The sequence below is a fragment of the Setaria italica genome, chromosome III (assembly GCF_000263155.2).
Source record: "Setaria italica strain Yugu1 chromosome III, Setaria_italica_v2.0, whole genome shotgun sequence".
In the NCBI taxonomy this organism is placed as follows: domain Eukaryota; kingdom Viridiplantae; phylum Streptophyta; class Magnoliopsida; order Poales; family Poaceae; genus Setaria; species Setaria italica.
The window spans coordinates 4,257,934-4,276,535 of NC_028452.1; the positions used below are offsets into that span (position 1 = coordinate 4,257,934).

Genomic DNA, 18,602 nt, shown 5'->3' on the forward strand with positions numbered 1-18,602 from the left:
AAACCCTAGGACCCAAAGCCCTCTGGGCGATCTCGCCCGTCCAACCCCGGATCCGACGACCCAAATCGCTCCGGCCGTTGTACTTAATCGAGCCGCAACCAGGCCTCCTTTCTTCTCCAGTCTCTACGCTTCTTCCCCCACTACCAGCACGCCACTGCTCACACTTGCAGCGGAGAAGGGGAGCCTCCAATCCAATCCCTCGCAAATCCGAACCATTTCGCCGAATTCGAACACCGACTCCCCCGTAGATGGCCGCTCGCTCCCCGATTCGTCCATTCTGAGCAGCCGGAATCGGTTCTTGCCGCTCCCCGATCTCGGCTACTGCTCATTCCGTGGATAAATTTTGTTAAAAGCTGCAACTTTCTCGGTTTTGCTTGAGGGAGCACGGTAATGGCGGGATTCTAGCGCGCTAAACCCTAAAGATCTTGGCTTTTCTTGCGGCCCCCGCGATGGTGACGGAGATGGCGGCGCGCGGCGGCGAGGCGTTCGGCGCGGAGGCGGACCGGGACTTCGAGGTCTTCCGCAGCGGCTCCGCGCCGCCCACCGTCGAGGGCGCCATGGGCGCCGCCGCCGCCGCCGGCAGCCTCTTCCTCGACGACGACCTCCGCGCCGACCCGGCCTACCAGAGCTACTACTACTCCAATGCGCACCTCAACCCGCGCCTCCCGCCGCCGCTGCTCTCCAAGGAGGACTGGCGCTCCTCGCACCACCGCCTCCGCTCCTCCGGCCTCGGCGGGATCGGGGACGGCAGGAGGCAGCAGCAGCCGGCGGCGGCTGCAGAAGGGACGGTGGGGCTGCCCGGGATCGATCTTGGTCGTCATAGGAGCTTCTCCAACGTCTTTCAGGTGCAAAGATCGAATATTTTCTCCGCCCTTTCTTTCTTTTATAGTTTTTATGAAGTATTACATGTATCTCCATTCTGTGCTAGCATACGTCTTGTGAGAAAGCCTTGACCTTGTACTAGTTGCGTGGGATGCTGCTATTTTTGACTGCTGACTGACTGACGAGAGTCCATCCCACTTATAGTGGAGTGTATATCTAGGGTTGAAGTACTTTTCTTTTTAAAATCGTTGGTTACTTCTTCTGTTGTCGATTCAACAGATTCAACAGATCACAACGTATCTCCTTTATATTATCTGACTTAATATGATCAGAATATCATAAGTAGAGAGATTACATGGTTTGAGTTTACACAAGGAATGCCTTATGACAAAAGAGTTTACAAAGGGACAGAATAACGCTTACTTTCCTTATTTGGAGATTTGCTATGTTTGACATATATTAGGGTTCCAATCATTGTGTAGTCAGTAGGTGTGAATGCGTGAGTGCACTTTAGACTGGTTTTTGAGTGATGTCTTTGTCCTGCAGTTATGGGATTTGTTGATCTGTTGCAGGCGTATCTCCTTTATATTATCTGACTTAATGTGATCAGAATATCAGAAGTAGAGAGATTACATGGTTTGAGTTTACACAAGGAATGCCTTTTGACAAAAGAGTTTACACAAGGGACAGGATAACGCTTACTTTCCTTATTTGGAGAGCTAAGTAACATTCTGCAAGCTGTTCTGACTTTGCACATGAAGGTGTTGCAGATGCCATGATACCAATAAACTAGTCTAGTTCCTGAAGAGTTTCATGGCTTATGGTTTTCAAATGTCTTGCGGATCATTGGAAGCACCGTTTCATATTTCTTTTTTTGAAACATATTTCACATTGGAAGCACTGTTTCATATTTCACTAGTTTAATACTTGGATGCACCTTCATATTTGGCAACCTTCTGTTGTAGCTTATCAATTACAATGCATTTATGCATTGGTGAGCCTCTTGTCCGTGTTAGGTCATACATAGAATCCTCTAAATTCTTGGTTTGCTCAGTTGAATGTCCTTTGTCAATTTTGCAAAACAAAAAGGAGAAAAAAGAATGGCCTTTGTCAATCTTATTCTTACTGAGGACTGTGTTCTGTAGAATTTTTGAATTCCTGTCAACACGTTAAGATTCCTTGTTTTTACTTTCTCTTTCCTTATGCTTCAGTTTTAATCTAAATCAGATTACATCTTTTTGTAAATGGTGCAGGATGATTCATACCAACGGGATATGGATAGGCAGACTGCCAACCACAGTAGTAATGACTTGCTAGGTTCTTCTGGAATACAGTATGGCCTCCATCGTGGATCTGGAGCTATGGGAGGCCTGCACTCTAGTAATAATTCACGAGGCTTGGATGAAATTCAGAACAATGATTTATCATCAAATACATATGCTTCTATTTTAGGGTCATCGCTTTCTCGAAGTGCATCTCCAGATCCTGAGCTTGTGAGGAGGGCCCCTAGTCCATCTCTGCCTCCAATTGGTGTGAAAGTTGGTGCTAATGACAAGAAGATTAATGGTGGTTCGTCTTCTTTCCGCCGTAGTTCATCTGCTATAGGTGAATCTGATGATCTTGTGGCAGCTTTATCTGGGATGAGCTTATCATCTAGGGCAATGAGTGGGCAAACTATGGACCAGTCTCAGCTCTATCAGGATGTTGATAATGTCCAGAAATTTCTGTTTGATCGACAGGGTGACCAATCAAATGGCAATCAGCAGCACTCCTACATGAGACGTCCTGAGCATGGACAGTCTAAAGTACCTGATGGCTATTCTCCAAACTTGGCCAATTCATCTACGATGAGAAACCAGATTAATGCTGGCAGTTTCACATCATTTGACAATTTGTCACTTGGATCTGGCTTTGCTTCCCCTAGAATTGGTTCCAGATCCCCTGGCGGGACTATATCTTCTCGACAAAATTTAGCTGGTATGTCTAACATGCTAAACTACAGTGGAATTGGAAGTCCAACTGCATCACCTTCCCTTCAGACTCCTATCGATCCAGCGTATATCCAGTACCTTGCTCAACTTGCAGCTAGCTGTGATGATCCTCTCATGGACAGGGGCCATCTGGGAAATTCTTACATGGACTTACTTGGTCCTCAGAAAGCTAACCTTGGCCCTTTACTTCAGTCACAAAAGCAATATGGTTACTATGGCAATCTTGGATTTAACCTTGGTTATGCTGGAAGTCCACTGACAAGTCCTGTTCTTCCCTCTTCACCTATTGCGCCAGGCAGTCCGCTTAGGCATGGTGATCGTAGCATGCGCTTTCCATCAGGCATGAGAAACTTTGGTGGCTCCTTTGGTTCATGGAATTCAGGCATGGGTGGGAAGATGGATGCCAATTTGATGCCCTCGCTTCTGGAGGAATTCAAGAGCAACAAAAGTAAATCATATGAGCTCTCAGAAATAGCAGGCCATGTTGTTGAGTTTAGGTACACCTCCTTCTCATCGATGTTATAAACATCATATTAAACTAACATGGAAATCATCTTAGTGACTTGCATTGTTAAAGGATACAAAATGGTTTAGGAGTTCTTCACTGAGCGCACATTTTCAAACTATATAGTGAGGCAGCCACTTAAATACTGCTAACGTTTTCCATCACAAAGAAGACTTACTCCCTATATCTACTTTCTGAAAGCTTTCTGTGTTGTCTTACTAATTTTGAATATTTTGTAGTGCGGATCAATACGGGAGCCGGTTCATACAACAAAAGCTAGAAACAGCCAGTACTGAAGAAAAAGATATGGTTTTCTCAGAAATCATGCCTCAAGCTCTCACATTGATGACTGATGTATTTGGAAATTATGTTGTTCAAAAGGTAGGAACATGGGAGCACTTCCCAGATATCCTTTGAGGTTGACTGTGTTATATCCTCTCTTAATTTTCATTGATCTTTTTTCTCTCTCAGTTTTTTGAGCATGGAAGCACTGCCCAGATAAAGGAATTGGCTGGTCAACTTATTGGACGTGTCCTTGCTCTCAGTCTTCAGATGTATGGGTGCCGGGTTATACAGAAGGTGCTTGTCAGTTGAAATATGTCCCCCTAATAAATATGTTTTTATTTTTTTCGTGTTTATTCAATAAGTAGAGCTTTGTGTTTTTTTTCCTTGCATGCTTGTTGATGGCTCCAAGGCTTTTACCTTGCACTATAACTAACTGTTGTTTCTGAGTGATCAAAATGTCATTTGGCTTACAGATTGGTACAGTTTTATTGGTCTGTACTTTTCAATTCCATATAACAAAACAACTAAGTATGAGAATGCATGCAGCTACCCAGTGGAGCAGTTGTGTGAGAAATATATGTTGGATAATTGCTGGAAAGCTTATCTGTATACATTCTGAGTGTCCTTGTACAATTGTCTAACCCTTTGCATCTGTAGATTTTACTTAATTGGCAAAAATACTGTAGCAAGTAATATGTTCTTCTGATGCTATTGATGATGTATGCACAGGCTATCGAGGTCGTTGATTTAGATCTGCAGACTAAAATGGTTGCGGAGCTGGAGGGACATGTCATGCGTTGTGTACGTGATCAAAATGGGAACCATGTAATACAAAAATGCATAGAGTGCATTCCTCAGCATGCTATCGAGTTTATTGTCTCAACGTTCTATGGCCAAGTTGTAATGCTATCCACTCATCCATATGGTTGTCGAGTTATTCAGGTATGCTACTTATATACATCATTCTCTTTGGAGCTTTACCAGCAGTAGTATGCAATTTCTTATTGTTATTTCACATGAATTGCTACAGAGGGTTCTAGAGCACTGTGATGATCCTAAAACACAGCAAATAATGATGGATGAGATTCTCCAGTCTGTTTGCTTGCTAGCTCAGGACCAGTATGGCAATTACGTTGTTCAGGTCAGTGCCATGTTCAATTTTGATAGAGATACATGCTGTACCTGCCTACCTGGTTTTCTGTTGGTGGGCTTTGTCTTGCAGTAGCATCTCTAGGCTATTATGCTGATCTTATATGTTGCTTACCTGATAACTAGTATCATTCAATGCTGAAATGTGGATCAGGGATCCCCTTCCCTGAAATGGAAGTAGACTATTTTGTGTATCAGCTATGCTGCTCCTGCTGCTCAGGAAATGCATTTATGTGAACATTAGAGCTTGCAGTCTCTTGTTGAAGTTAGCAACAAATAAACATGCATGCTTGAGTATAACTTTGAGGTGCAATGTTTATTCTAGTTATCTAGTATCTTGATATTGTCAAACTGAGCGTGACTTCAGAATTTAGTTGCCATTCAATTCATGTGAACTACAATATGACATGTTGTCGCAATTGTTTCACTACAAACATTTGAACACCTAGGTTGGACACAAATTGAATTTTATTAACTCAGCGTAGACATTCAATGTCTGAAGTCTTGTTCTGATACCTTAAGTGGTTTCCTTTTATGTTTTCTCCAGTTAATGTGTAGGGAACTTGATGGATTTTTGTGGTGATATGGTGCTACTAGTTATTACTCCACGTGTTATAAATAAATATTATTATGGAGATAGATGGCCTTTAATGTGATTTGGACTGCAGATGTCTATTTGTGTTTATAAATTGTAAATACTATGGAATTTCTTTCGGGGACAATTCTACATATATTGTTTTTGTAGGGGAAATTGAATAACACTAATTCTGCTGCCAAAATTTGAAATGTTCGACTGGAGACATCCCCTTGTGTTATTTTTACCCCTGCTGGAAGAGTGCACATATTTTTCTTTTAGGAATTATGATTGATTCACAGAGTGAAGTGTGGAACTTTCTGTGGATGTGTTTTATGCGATAGCCATTGTTGTATTCTTAGTCATGCTTCTGAGATCTTCGGGACTTTCTCCTTTGATTTATTTATGGTAGGGTTTTCAGTTCCTCAATATTTTATTTCTAACTAGCAACATGCTGAACTTTACAGCATGTTCTGGAACATGGCAAACCCCATGAGAGATCTGCTATTATTGAGAAGTTAATTGGCCAAATTGTGCAAATGAGCCAGCAAAAGTTTGCTTCAAATGTCATTGAGAAGTGCTTAGCCTTTGGAAATCCTGTAGAGCGCCAGGTTCTGATTGGCGAGATGCTTGGATCCACTAGTGAAAGCGAACCTCTTGAGGTATGGAACCCTCACTTTTGTAAAAGTTTTTAAACGGAACAGGTCAAATGTTTTATTTTTTTCACTAATCTGGCTAATGGATATGTTGGAAGTTTGCAGTATAGTATCTTCAGGCCTTACTGAAATGGTTTGTGTTGTGGTTGCTAGGTAATGATGAAAGACCAGTTTGCTAACTATGTGGTGCAGAAGGTGTTAGAAACTTGTGATGATCAGCAGAGAGAGATGATCCTTACAAGGATAAAAACACATCTGAACACCCTCAAGAAGTACACCTACGGGAAGCACATAGTAGCACGCGTAGAGAAACTTGTTGCTGCTGGAGGTATATGTGGCCTATCTCCAGTACCTCTCACACTATGTGTCTGTATTCATGGGGGCTAATAATGTCTGTATTCTTATGCTTGCAGAGAAGCGCCTTGGGCTTCAACCAGCATGCACTGCTGCCTGAAGGGCAAACAATCTAGTTGTACAGCTAACAGTTGCTAGGTTTGCACTCACGTTTTTTCTCTACTAAAAACCTTATATAAGGCCCTTTTGGCCTTGCCGGAAATAAATACTGTACGTTTGCGCCGAAGAGTGTACATTGATTCTGTAGCTGAAGACCCTACGCAGAATCAAGGGAGGAGAGTGATATGCATGCAAGTTTGATCTGCAAGCTGCTGTAAAGAGGAGGAAGGTGGAGGACTAAGAAGCACGTTAATTACTCTGCTGCTGTACAAATTAAATTTAGATCTTAGAGTGAGAGAAGTAAGCTGTTAGCTGTCTAAAAAGAAAAGCTGAAGCCATTAGCCCCCCTGTTTTCATCTGTTGATATAGTAGCGGCTTCCTGTTGTTTGGCCTTTGTTGTAACATAAGCCGAGGCGCACTGGCCTTTGTTTACAGTTAAGCTGTTGTTATTAGTATCAGCTTTCCTGGACTGTTTGTTATGTATCTTGTGCTAATGGAGTCCCATGTAATCCAGGTCTAAGATGTCGTGAATGTTTTTCTTGCGACAGACATAACTTTTAAGGTGATTTATAGGCAGGCATGCCTATTTCACAATGCCTCGCTCTTTGAGATGCCTTCTTTTTGGTGGATGAGAATGATGGTTCTTGTTTGTGTTTGAATTTTGAAAGAAGGGAACCAAATTGTGTGTGTCCTATTACATATGTTTCTCTATCATGATCAATCCACGTTGTTGATGGTGCCTCGTGTGTATAGTGGTAGGCCTCAAGCTTTTGCCTTGAATGTTCCCTGCACCATCAAAATGTCTACTTATTTGTCGATTTACTACCTCTCTTGCGAGGATATTTATCTACTTTGTTTGTTTTTTAAGTGAGCAACATGTGCGACGAACAGATCATTCTCTAGTCATCTACGGCCGCAGGATTGATGCCTGAGCCCTATCTGAACCTGCTCTATAAATGCTGTTGCATAATCGCACACACAGCACAAGTCCACAACATAGGACACTCATCAGGTTCTTGTTACAGACACGGTGAGCTTCCATTGTTTCTCAACTCGTCAGCACTCAGCATGTAGCACATCGTTTCATTCCTTTTTTGCCAGCTAGCAAAGTAGCTTGCCTTAGTAAATCAGTCACTAGTGGCTATGTATCTCCATGGATCTTAGCTGCTGCTAGCTCGTGTGTCGTGCATGCTGTATCTTTATTTTGTTCGCATATAGTTGGTTTAATTTTAGTGATCTATATATCTGCAACTATCGGACAGCTAGCGAGCATGAACACCACGACGGAAGAAACCAGCGGATGGACGTCGTGGCCGGAGGTGGTAGGGATGAGCGTGGAGGAGGCCAAGAAGGTGATCCTCAAGGACAAGTCCGACGCCGACATCGTCGTGCTCCCCGTCGGCTCGCCGGTGGCCTTGGATCTTCGTCTCGACCGCGTCCGTATCTTCGTCGACACCGTCGCCCAGACGCCCCATGTTGGTTAGAGCTCGGTAGCCATGGGTCTCTGCCTATTGCCCATGCCTACTCGTGGAATAAAATAAAATAATTCGCGAGATGCCTATGCATCTTCGCTCTGTATGTGCGACTTGTTACTGGATCAATGTGAAATCGACTTGCGATGTCGTTTTTCATCGATGCTGTAATGAATAAAATGCTAATTCCTTCTCTGAGGATGAGAGTGACGACATAAATGATGGATATGTTGCTATGCGTGTCATGATCATCCATGTGGTTGCTGTGCCCTGTGTGCGCATGTGTGAGCAAAGCTACAAAGATGGTGCCATGGAAAGCTCGTGAAAACCAAAGACGATGGCGATGAGGATTACCGGAGCTGACTGTGTTTTCAGTGTGTGCACTTGGCATATGTGAAAGGCGATGCAGCAAGGTTAGCCAATAGCTCGATCTCCTCTGTCCGGGTTCGTCTATAAAAATGCACTACTACTCCATCAGCAAAAACAAGACACAAGACAAGTAAGTTCCCAAGTGTATGCTTGATCACTGTCGATCGATCTCTAGCCAACAACCGATTCTTATATGTGTGCATGCGTGCAGATTGGCTGAGTAATCCATCGACGACGATGAGCTCCGCCGTGGACACGACCGGCGGCGAGAATAAGAAGACGTCGTGGCCGGAGGTGGTGGGCCTGCCCGTGAAGGAGGCGAAGGAGATCATTCTCAAGGACATGCCCCGCGCTGACATCGTCGTGCTGCCTGTTGGCACGTTTGTGACCCAGGAGTTGAACCCCAACCGTGTCCGCATCTTCGTCGACACCGTTGCTCAAACCCCGTGAGTTGGATGATAGGCTTGTCCTGATCTCCTCTTGTTGTTTACTGTGTGCATATGCTTCTTGAACCATCAACATCATCATCTTTGTTTTTTTTTTTTTGAGGAATCGCCATCTGCAAAATACAAATTACGCAGACGTGGCATCGTTTTTGGCTCAGGAATTTGAAGTGGTTTAGATGCAATAAAGCGGAAGCAATAAAACAAGAAGGGTAAGGCTTCACAGCTACTCCTACAAACCAGCTGGGGGCCCCAATGGCACCAGGGGCGGCATCCTACTGTTGTGGAATAGCACTCACGTCGGGCTCACTGACATAGTTGTAGGACCATACCATATAACAGCAAGGTAACAATGCATGAAACCGCAAACGTCTTCACACTCTCCGTGGTTTACGGCCCAACCGGATCGAACGACAAGCCGCAATTTCTAGCAGAACTACAAGCGCAAAAGCCTCCACAAGGCTCCCAATGGCTAGTCCTAGGTGACTTCAACCTCATCTACAAAGCGAGCGACAAAAATAACAACAGATTAAACTTCAGGCTTATGAACTTGTTCAAACAGGCACTTGATGACAGTGACTTACGTGAGGTCCATATGCTAAATAGAAGATTCATTTGGAGCAATGAAAGATAAAATCCAACCCTTGTTAGGCTCGATAGAGTTTTTGCAAATGCGGAATGGGAAAATGCCTTCAGAACTCACGTCCTGCACGCCCTATCAACTTTCTTATCCGACCACTGTCCTATCTCGCTTTCCAACCAAAGTGACCCGAGACGCTCCAAATCCTTCAAATTCGAGAATTTCTAGACAGTGCTTCCGAGATTCAAGGAAACAGTAACCTGAGCGTGGAACATGCAATCACCGCACATCGAGCCTTTCCATAGACTCTATGACAAACTACATATCACAACCGTTGCACTGAGGGAGTGGAGCAGCCGGCTCATACCAGATGCGAAAATGCAGATGCATATGGCCCTAGAAGTGATACTGAGGTTGGACATAGCGCAAGAACACTGACAGCTTACGGAGGCCGAGCAGCTCCTGCGCAGCCATCTCAAACTAAGGGCTATGGGACTAGCTGTCATTGAACGCGGACGTAAGAATCAAGCAAGCAGAATAAAGAACCTTAAACTAGGAGATGCTAATACGCGTTTCTTTCATTGGCGGATCAACTCTAGGCGACGGAAAAATTACATCCAGAAACTTAAAAAGGAGATTGGATGGGCGTGCACACATGATGAAAAATCGGCTGAGATCCAGAACTTTTTCAGAGCAACCATGCAGCAGCCTCAGCCATGTGACGCGGACTTCAATTGGGACCTCTTCGACCTCAACCAGCACGATCTATCCTCACTGGACTCACCGTTCTCTGAAGAAGAAATCAAACAAGCCATCCACAACATGCCGAGTGATAGAGCCCCAGGGCCATATGGATTCATGGGTTTATTCCTAAAATCATGCTGGGATACCATCAAACAAGACGTAATGGCAGCGGTAAACGCGTTCTACTATCTCAGGTGCAACAACCTCCAACTAATTAACACAGCTAATATAATACTAATTCCTAAGAAAGAGGGAGCGAACACCATACAGGATTTCACGCCAATAAGTCTCGTCCACTCATTCATCAAGATCATCACGAAAGCTCTGGCAATTAGATTACAACCACACATGAACTCAATTGTCTCCAAATGCCAAAGTGTGTTCATTAAGAGACGGAGTATTCATGACAACTTCATGACAGTGCGAAACATGGCTAGAAGATATCGTAGAAACAAAGTGCAGGCTGTCTTCCTCAAATTGGTCGCCGGAAGGGAGGCCACGGGCGGAGGGGAGGTCGAAGGCTCGGAGCCTCGGATGGGAGGCGACGCGGTCATAGGGTGGAGCTGCGGATGCGGAGCTCGGATGGGTGGCGCTGTGGCGGCGGGGTAGATGAGGATGGTTAGGGTTTGCGTCGGTTGATTTTGTCTGGTAACGGGCCTTAATGTGCCGCCTCCTTGCCCTCGTGCTGGGCCGAGCCACCCGTCGGGCCAAGGCACCGGCCCTTGCCCGGCACGAGGCATCGGACTGGGCTAGCTCGAGCCCGATGAGCTACGGGCCGGGCCGGGCTTAGGCCGGGCCAAAAAATCAGGGTTCGTGCCGGGCTATCGTGCTGCGGGCTGCATGGATATCTATACTAGTGGACAAGGTGGTTGGCAAGCTAAGCAGTTGGAGCGGAAGAAATTTGACGGCAGCTGGGAGCCTCACATTGGTTAAATCCATCCTAACCGCACAACCGGTTTATCTACTAACGACTCTCAAAGCACCGAGGTCCTGGAAAATCTACCGGTAAGGCGTGGCACCTTCCCGATCAAATATCTAGGCCTACCACTGTCCACAGTGTGCCTGAAGGCGGTCGACTTCCAACCGCTAGTGGATATAGATGTCCATTCGGGCCGCCCAACCCGTTCCAGCACGGGCCCAACAAGGCACGTTAAATTTTGTGCCGGGCCTGGCCCGTCACGATGACTTCGTCGTGCCGGGCCGTGCCCACCCACGAGCCTCACCGGCGGCCCAAGCACGGGCCCGAAAGGCCTTTTTCGTGCCGGGCCGACCCGTAGAGCACGGCCAAAATTGGGCCCAGCGAGGCACAGTGGGCCCCATGTCGCCGCCGGATCCCTCGCTACGACTGTTCGCTATTCCGATGGCGGTGGAGGTGCTGCAAGGGAGGGAGTTAGGGAGGCGGCACCGGTGGAGTGGATGCTGCTACGGAGGAAGGCGATGGCGGTGGAGGTCGCGAGGGACGGCGGCGGTGCGGCGGAGGGCGGAGGCCGCGAGGGAGGAAGGTGACGGCGGTGCAGGCGGAGGCCGTGAGGGAGGGCGGCAGCGAACGGCGGTGGAGGCCACGACCGCGAGGGAGGGAGGCGGCGGCGCGCCACCTGTCGGAGGGGAGGCCGCGGGCAAGGAAGGTGACGGTGGTGCGGGCGGAGACCGTGAGGGAGGACGACGGTGAACGGCAGTGGAGGCCGCGAGGGATGGAGGCGGTGCCGGCGGTGCGCCGCCCGCCGGAAGGGAGGCCACGGGCGGAGGGGAGGTCGAAGGCTCGGAGCCTCGGATGGGAGGCGACACGGTCATGGGGTGGAGCCGCGGATGTGGAGCTCGGATGGGTGGCGCTGTGGTGGCAGGGTAGTTGAGAATGGTTAGGGTTTGCGTCAGTTGATTTTGTCTGGTAACGGGCCTTAATGTGCTGCCTCCTTGCCATCGTGCCGGGCCGAGCCACCCGTCAGGCCAAGGCACCGGCCCTCGCCCGGCACGAGGCATCGGACCGAGCTAGCTCGAGCCCGATGAGCTACGGGCCGGGCCAGGCTTGGGCCGGGCCAAAAAATCGGGTTTCGTGGTGGGCTATCATGCTGCGGGCTGCATGGACATCTATACTAGTGGACAAGGTGGTTGGCAAGCTAAGCAGTTGGAGCGGAAGAAATTTGACGGCAGCCGGGAGCCTAACATTGGTTAAATCCGTCCTAACCGCACAACCGGTTTATCTACTAATGACTCTCAAAGCACCGAAAGAAATAATGAAGACCATTGATGCTAAGCGGAAACAATTCCTATGGGCGGGGACGGAGCCAATCACAGGCGGGAAATGCAAGGTGAATTGGACGCGGTCAGCAAGGCCTAGGAACGAGGGCGGACTCAGAGTATTACACCTCGGAATGTTTTTCAGAGCTTTACGTCTGCGTTGGCTTTGGCAGGACTGGATGAATGAAGGGCCGTCTTGGGAGGGACACGAGATACCTTGCTCCCAAGCTGACCGCAAGCTTTTTGCTGCAGCAACCATACAGGAGGAAAATATCATTCTGGGACAATGGCCGGGTAAGTGGACAAAGGTTAAGGGACAGCGCTGAACCTGTTTCACATCTCCAGAACAAAGAACAAGACGCTGTACGATGCGGTGAGAGGTGACACATGGATACGAGACTTAAGCCTTCTACATCGAGGGTTCACCGTGGCACATTTCATGGAGTACCATCGATTTTGGATCGAGGTCAGTCAACTGCAGCTAAGATCGAGTCTCTCGGACACCATCGCATGGAAGTTCACGGCAGACGGGAAGTACAGCTCACAGTCGACCAACCGATCACAATTCATAGGGTCCATGACGACTAATTTCGAGAATTTAATTTGGAAAACAAGACGCCTCCAAAGTGCAAGTTCTTTGGTTGGTTGGCTATACAAGATAGGAAATGGATAGCGGACCGACTACAACGTCATTGATGGACCAGTAACCCAAGGTGTGTGCTATGCAACACGACGCAGGAGGCCGGCTATCATCTTTTCGCCGATTGTAACTTTGCAAGAACAATCTGGATCGAGATGAGTACATGGATAAGGTGTCCGAACATTGGCCCGAGCCGTTGGGACAGGCACGATTCCTTACATAGTTGGCGGACAGCTTTACTGACCGCCCCTATGGTCGGCGGAAAATAGTTGCGTAGTCTAGTTATCCTCATCCTTTGGGAAATTTGGTCAGCGAGAAATCAGAGGATATTCTGGCACAAGGAGCAGTCAGCTAATCGGATAGTCAATTGCATCAAAGACCAGACGGCAGTGTGGATCATGGCAGGAGCTAAACACTTACAATATTTCATTTACGCGTCTTGATTTTTGTAGTAGCCCTAGCGGAGTTTATCTTTGCCGTTATTGGGATGTGAGTGTATAGTTTGTACAGAACATTTGTAATCGGCCTGTCAAGCTTTCCTCTTTTTTTAATATAGCAGCAGCTCTCCTGCTAGCTCGTTTAAAAAAAATAAGGGTAAGGTGGCGAGGATGTTAATTTTCACCATCTTGTTGTATATTCGGTGAAGAGACCGTGAACGGGCCACCTCATGTGCCTCATGTCTGCTAGAAGCAAAGCAGGTAGGGATCTGTCCTGTCCTTTTCCGTTCCATCCTCGTGTGCCTCGAGCGTATATTAAAAACTGCTAGATCACTTACCAAAAACAAATACTGCTAGAGCACGTAGGCTTTCCTCATTTGCACAAGAAATCTAGACTAAACAAATTTAGTCTCTTAGATACCAGCATCGTCAGTACTGTCATGGAGACCTTATCCTTCAAACCACAACGCCAAAGCACCAGTGCTCCTGGATCACGGCTGCTCGGGCGATGCCGGAGCATTTCAGGGAGGTGGCGGCGAAGGCAGAAGTACACCACATTGCAGCAATGCCGCTGCCAATCGCAGCAGGATTCTTCCATGGAGAGAGCACGGCATCATCCTGATGAGGCAGACAGCCGCCTGAGCCGAAGCACCGGCATTTTCCACCCATCTATATGGCGTGATTTCTTCCTTGGCTACTCTAACCCAGACAATTCATTTCAGCAACTACAGGTTTTTCTTATTGATCGATCTCCTTCTCTGCTATCATTTTTTTTAAATTAATGAAGTGATATATAGCTACAGAATTTTCTAATCAACTTGTTTGGGTATAATTTATTTAGAAAATAATTATAAAAGGTTAATACAGATACCAGTTAGTACTTGCCATTATGCTCAGGTTAAGTACTTAACCACCGTTTCAGCAGGCTTGGATGGATCGAGCAGATAAACTCAAGGGAGAAGTGGCCCAAATGATCGTAGCAAGTTCAACTACTGGTGACCTGCATGGGAGGCTGCTTCTCGTCGATGTATTGGAGCGCCTGTGCTTGGATCACCTGTTCGAAGAAGAGATCAATGCTGAATTAGCACAAATTGAGGCTGCTGATGTTAGAGACTGTGACCTTGGTACAGTGGCTCTCTGGTTTTATCTACTTCGGAAACATCGATATTGTGTTTCACCAGGTAATTAAATAACCATTGGTGAAATTTCAAACAATTTCCTTCAACATTTCGCATACTGAACCGGTTATCTATACTGTTAAAAAAGGGATATAGTCTTTTTCAGCACTAAACTTCCTTCTATACATTGAAAGACTGATAATTTCAAAATTTGATGATATTTTTCCAGATGTGTTTGTAAGGTTCAAAACTGTGGAGGGAGGTTTCTTAGGAAACAATCCTATAGACCTACTGAACCTCTACAATGCTGCGCATCTCAGGACCCATGGGGAGATAATACTTGATGAAGCCATACTATTCACAAGAAGGCATTTAGAAATAATATTGCCCTTTGTGGAAGGGCCATTAGCACGTGAAATAAAATCCACACTTGAGATCCCACTCCCTAGAAGGGTTAGAATCTATGAGTCAAAGTATTATATCTCTACATATGAGAAAGATGCTACACTACATGATAAGGTACTGCAACTCGCAAAGTTAAATTCAGATATTATGCAGCTCCATCACCAGCAAGAGTTGAGTATCCTTACAAGGTGAAGTGTTGCATGTTTTGTTATTTGGAGTTCAATTACATAATAACATTTAAATAACGAATATTTGACATTACTAACTAATATGTAGACAAAATTGCTAGATTTCTGTAACTCTAGTGATTTTCCAAAATGAAGTTTACAATAATTGTTATTCATGCACATACAGATGGTGGGAGGATATAAGGATGGAGTCGATGATCCCTTTTGCTCGAGATAGAATTGTGGAGTGCTTTTTGTGGATCTTAGGGGTATACTTTGAACCATGTCATTCACGGGCCCGAATAATATTGACAATGATTATTGCCATTGTGACCCTTTTGGATGATATTTACGATTCTTATGGATCACCAAAAGAATGTGACATACTTACCAATTGCATTGAAAGGTTTGTACCTCTTTCTTTGCTTACAATTAAATATTCTATCGTAGGTTCGGTTCATATTTGTCTTGACTGTGAAATGCAGAAAGAACAATAAGGAAAATAATATGATACTTTTAAGTAGGTAAGTTATATACCTTTTATTAGGGGGAAAATCAGATTCTTGCATATATGAAGTTCGAAAATAGACACATAGATTCTTTCCTTGAGAGAACCATATTATAATGGTAACTAGTTCTGTATTTGGGCTTAATATTTGGCTTAGTCATATGTATGACTATGAGTGGTCATGCACAGAAAAGTTCCATCTAGCTAGCTTTAAGTAAATATAACAAAGAAAATTGAACCAGTGTGATTGATGAATAATTACACAGTTAAATTATATTTAAAGTTACCAATGTAGTGACGTTTTTCTACATGTTGATCATATAGACTTCATATGTTTGTCCGAATCATAATTTCCAGATGGGATCCAAAGGCCGCTTATGATCTCCCAGAGTGTATGAGAATTGCTCTGGGGAAAATATTGGATAGCTATGAAACCATTGAAAATATGCTTCACCAAGAGGAGAAACATCGCATTCTGTATCTAAGATACTTTGTAAGTTACCTTCTGCATCTACATATTTCAATTTTTTGGCCTCCCTCTGAATGATTATCCGGGAACCAATAAATGTGAAAAATTTTCCCCACATATATAGTTTACTACAATTTGCAGACAGAAGATCTTGTTAGAAGCTTCAACATGGAGGTAAAAATGCTCCAGGAAGGATATATTCCAAAGTCTGTTGAAGAGCATCTAAAGGTTTCACTAAGAACCGGTGGATGTCCCATTTTGTCGTGTGCTTCCTTCGTTGGGATGCATGATATAGCGACAACTGATTTCTTTAATTGGGTTTCTAGTGTACCTAAAATGGTCCAGGCACTTTCCATTATTCTCAGACTAGTAGACGACCTCCAGTCATATGAGGTAATATAACATATCTCATTTATTAGATTATACTATGATAATATTTGAAGCCTGATAACAAACTCATAGTTCAATTTTGAATTTGCACCATGATTTTGGTGCTGATCACATAACGTAGCTTTATTATTATTGATCAATGCTAATTAGGATGTTTCTTGACATGTACTCTACCTTTCTCTTACCAATATATCTGAATATTTAACTTCATGTGTAGCGAGAGCAATTGATCCCTCATGTTGCTTCGACAATCGATAGCTACATGAAGGAGCACAATGCCTCGATTGAGATGGCACGCGAGAAGATACTCATACTGAAAGAGGAGTCATGGAAAGATTTTAACAGCGAGTGGCTGAACCCCAACAATGTCTACCCAAAGCAGCTATTGGAGAGGATATTCAACTTGACGAGGACAATGGAATTCATGTACAACCAAGAGGACAATTTCACAAACTGCACCAACCTAAAGGATACCATCCATTCGCTGTTCGCGGAACCATATACAAAGCTTATTTAGGATTTGTGTGAGCACACAACCAATCAATTTGTACAAGATCTGATTCACAAGTCACAACACATGAGTTACGATTTGATTCACAACACGCGGTGGATTCACTAGCAAAAATCACAAACAAATCATTCAAAAAAGAGGTGAATCAAATCTGGCAGCTCGCGTGGTAGCTCGCGCCGCGCCGGGCCACCTGTGGCCGCACCGCGCCGGGCAGCTCCGCCCACACCGGCCATCTCGCGGGGAGGGAGCTGGGAGGAGGAGGTCAGGGAGGTGGGGAGGGAGGGAGCAGAGGGAGGAGCGCCGGCCATTTGCATGTGCTGAGGGAGAGGAGCAGATATGGGAGAGAGAGAGAGAGGAGTCGGAGAGATAAAGGCTGGTGTCATGGATTTAGTCTCGGTTGGTGGCTCCAACCAGGACTAAAGGTACAGATTTAGTTCCGGTGGAGGCCACCAACCGGGATTAACTCCATTTATCCTGGCTAGTGGCTCCAACCGGGACTTAAAGCTTCACTTTTATCTCGGTTGGAACCACCAACCAGAACTAAAAGGATTTTGAGGGACTACAAAATTTAGATCCGGGACTAATGCCTTTTTAGTCCTAGGTCCAATTCGTTTCGAGATTTTTGTCCAATGATTGAAAGTTGTTTCTCTACTTAGTGCAAGGACGATGGAATTTATGTACAACCAAGAGGACAATTTCACAAGCTACCCTAACCTCAAGGATACCATCCACTTGTTGTTGGCGGAGTCATTTAATTTACAATCCTCATTTAGTATTGGCAATGACAATAAATTGTATGTCTAGTTAATAATACAATGTGGCGTCAGCTCATTCTTCTGCACCCATATTTCAGTGTCATCGGGTACATTATCTCTTGTCTATGGTAGTAGGTTGGAAAATATTCTCTCTTAAAATCTCCATTATGCAGGTCAACTGTTGTCTACTTTAGTAATCAGAGTTACTTAATCGCAGTACTGGTTGCTGTCTCTCTCTTTTTTCCTTGCGAGGACAATGCCCGAATGAATGCCGTGCTTTTACCTTTTTTCTTTTGAAAGAAAGTGCCGTTTACCCCTTGTTCCTCGCCTTCTGTTGAATCGATGATGATGATGATCTGTTTATGAGCCAAATTGATTACTATTAATAACAACTGTAGACCAAGCAATCCATGTAAACAGTTTAGAGAAACATGCACGCTATACGCTGCTGTACAGATTTTTATCTCTAAAAGCTAAGCTGATCGAAAAATCGTTAGTGTTGTTGGTTCAGTTTTTAGGTGATGCGTTAATGGAGCTGTGTTGATTGATGCTAGTGCCATTTCAAGCTTGGAAAAAGAAAAACTGGCGACGGTGTTGATTTTTCTGCAAGTTGTCCATCGGGGCCATCCATGGGCCACCTCAGTATTTTTCAAGTGGCAGAGAGCAGGTAGCATTTGCATCATTTCCGCCTTTTTTATTTTTTAACTTTTTTTCTGAAAGATTCTTACAAATAGACTCCAAATAGGCTCCTGAAGGTAACATTTCAAAATCTGGACCCTTAGCTCGGCATCATCATTGGTGGTACCAAGCTTACACGTCTCAACGTCAGGGGGTTTGACACCTAGGTTGTAGCGCCGTTAGTGACGTGGACGCTGACATGGCAGCCTGCTTGGCGCCGTAGATCTTAGCGCCATAGATCTTGGC

At 45.2% G+C, this 18,602-nt stretch overlaps 2 protein-coding genes across 2 annotated transcripts; both read left to right on the top strand.

Moving 5' to 3' along the window:
- Nucleotides 1-7,029, top strand: LOC101777670 (pumilio homolog 1). The gene is made up of 9 exons (XM_004960477.3): nt 1-845; nt 2,076-3,310; nt 3,558-3,699; nt 3,790-3,897; nt 4,333-4,545; nt 4,634-4,744; nt 5,794-5,988; nt 6,136-6,310; nt 6,396-7,029. Exons 1-9 carry the CDS (start codon nt 450-452, stop codon nt 6,434-6,436), a joined length of 2,616 nt encoding a protein of 871 aa, XP_004960534.1. The 5' UTR covers nt 1-449; the 3' UTR covers nt 6,437-7,029.
- Nucleotides 7,030-13,760: 6,731 nt separating this feature from the next.
- LOC101754708 (alpha-humulene synthase) lies at nt 13,761-17,244 on the top strand. The gene is made up of 7 exons (XM_022825565.1): nt 13,761-14,086; nt 14,281-14,536; nt 14,703-15,066; nt 15,233-15,451; nt 15,911-16,046; nt 16,164-16,415; nt 16,630-17,244. The coding sequence occupies exons 1-7, from the start codon at nt 13,796-13,798 to the stop codon at nt 16,927-16,929; spliced, it is 1,818 nt and encodes a 605-aa protein (XP_022681300.1). The 5' UTR covers nt 13,761-13,795; the 3' UTR covers nt 16,930-17,244.
- The last annotated feature ends 1,358 nt before the right edge of the window (nt 17,245-18,602 follow it).

Bases quoted from the DNA above. Each gene is read 5' to 3' on its own strand.
- LOC101777670 (XM_004960477.3), top strand. From the start codon at position 450: ATGGTGACGGAGATGGCGGCGCGCGGCGGCGAGGCGTTCGGCGCGGAG. The intron at 3,898-4,332 runs GTGCTTGTCAGT...ATGTATGCACAG, and splicing joins GGTGCCGGGTTATACAGAAG to GCTATCGAGGTCGTTGATTT. The intron at 4,745-5,793 runs GTCAGTGCCATG...TGAACTTTACAG, and splicing joins ATGGCAATTACGTTGTTCAG to CATGTTCTGGAACATGGCAA.
- LOC101754708 (XM_022825565.1), top strand. From the start codon at position 13,796: ATGGAGACCTTATCCTTCAAACCACAACGCCAAAGCACCAGTGCTCCT. The intron at 14,087-14,280 runs GTTTTTCTTATT...CCGTTTCAGCAG, and splicing joins ATTCATTTCAGCAACTACAG to GCTTGGATGGATCGAGCAGA. The intron at 15,067-15,232 runs GTGAAGTGTTGC...ATGCACATACAG, and splicing joins GAGTTGAGTATCCTTACAAG to ATGGTGGGAGGATATAAGGA.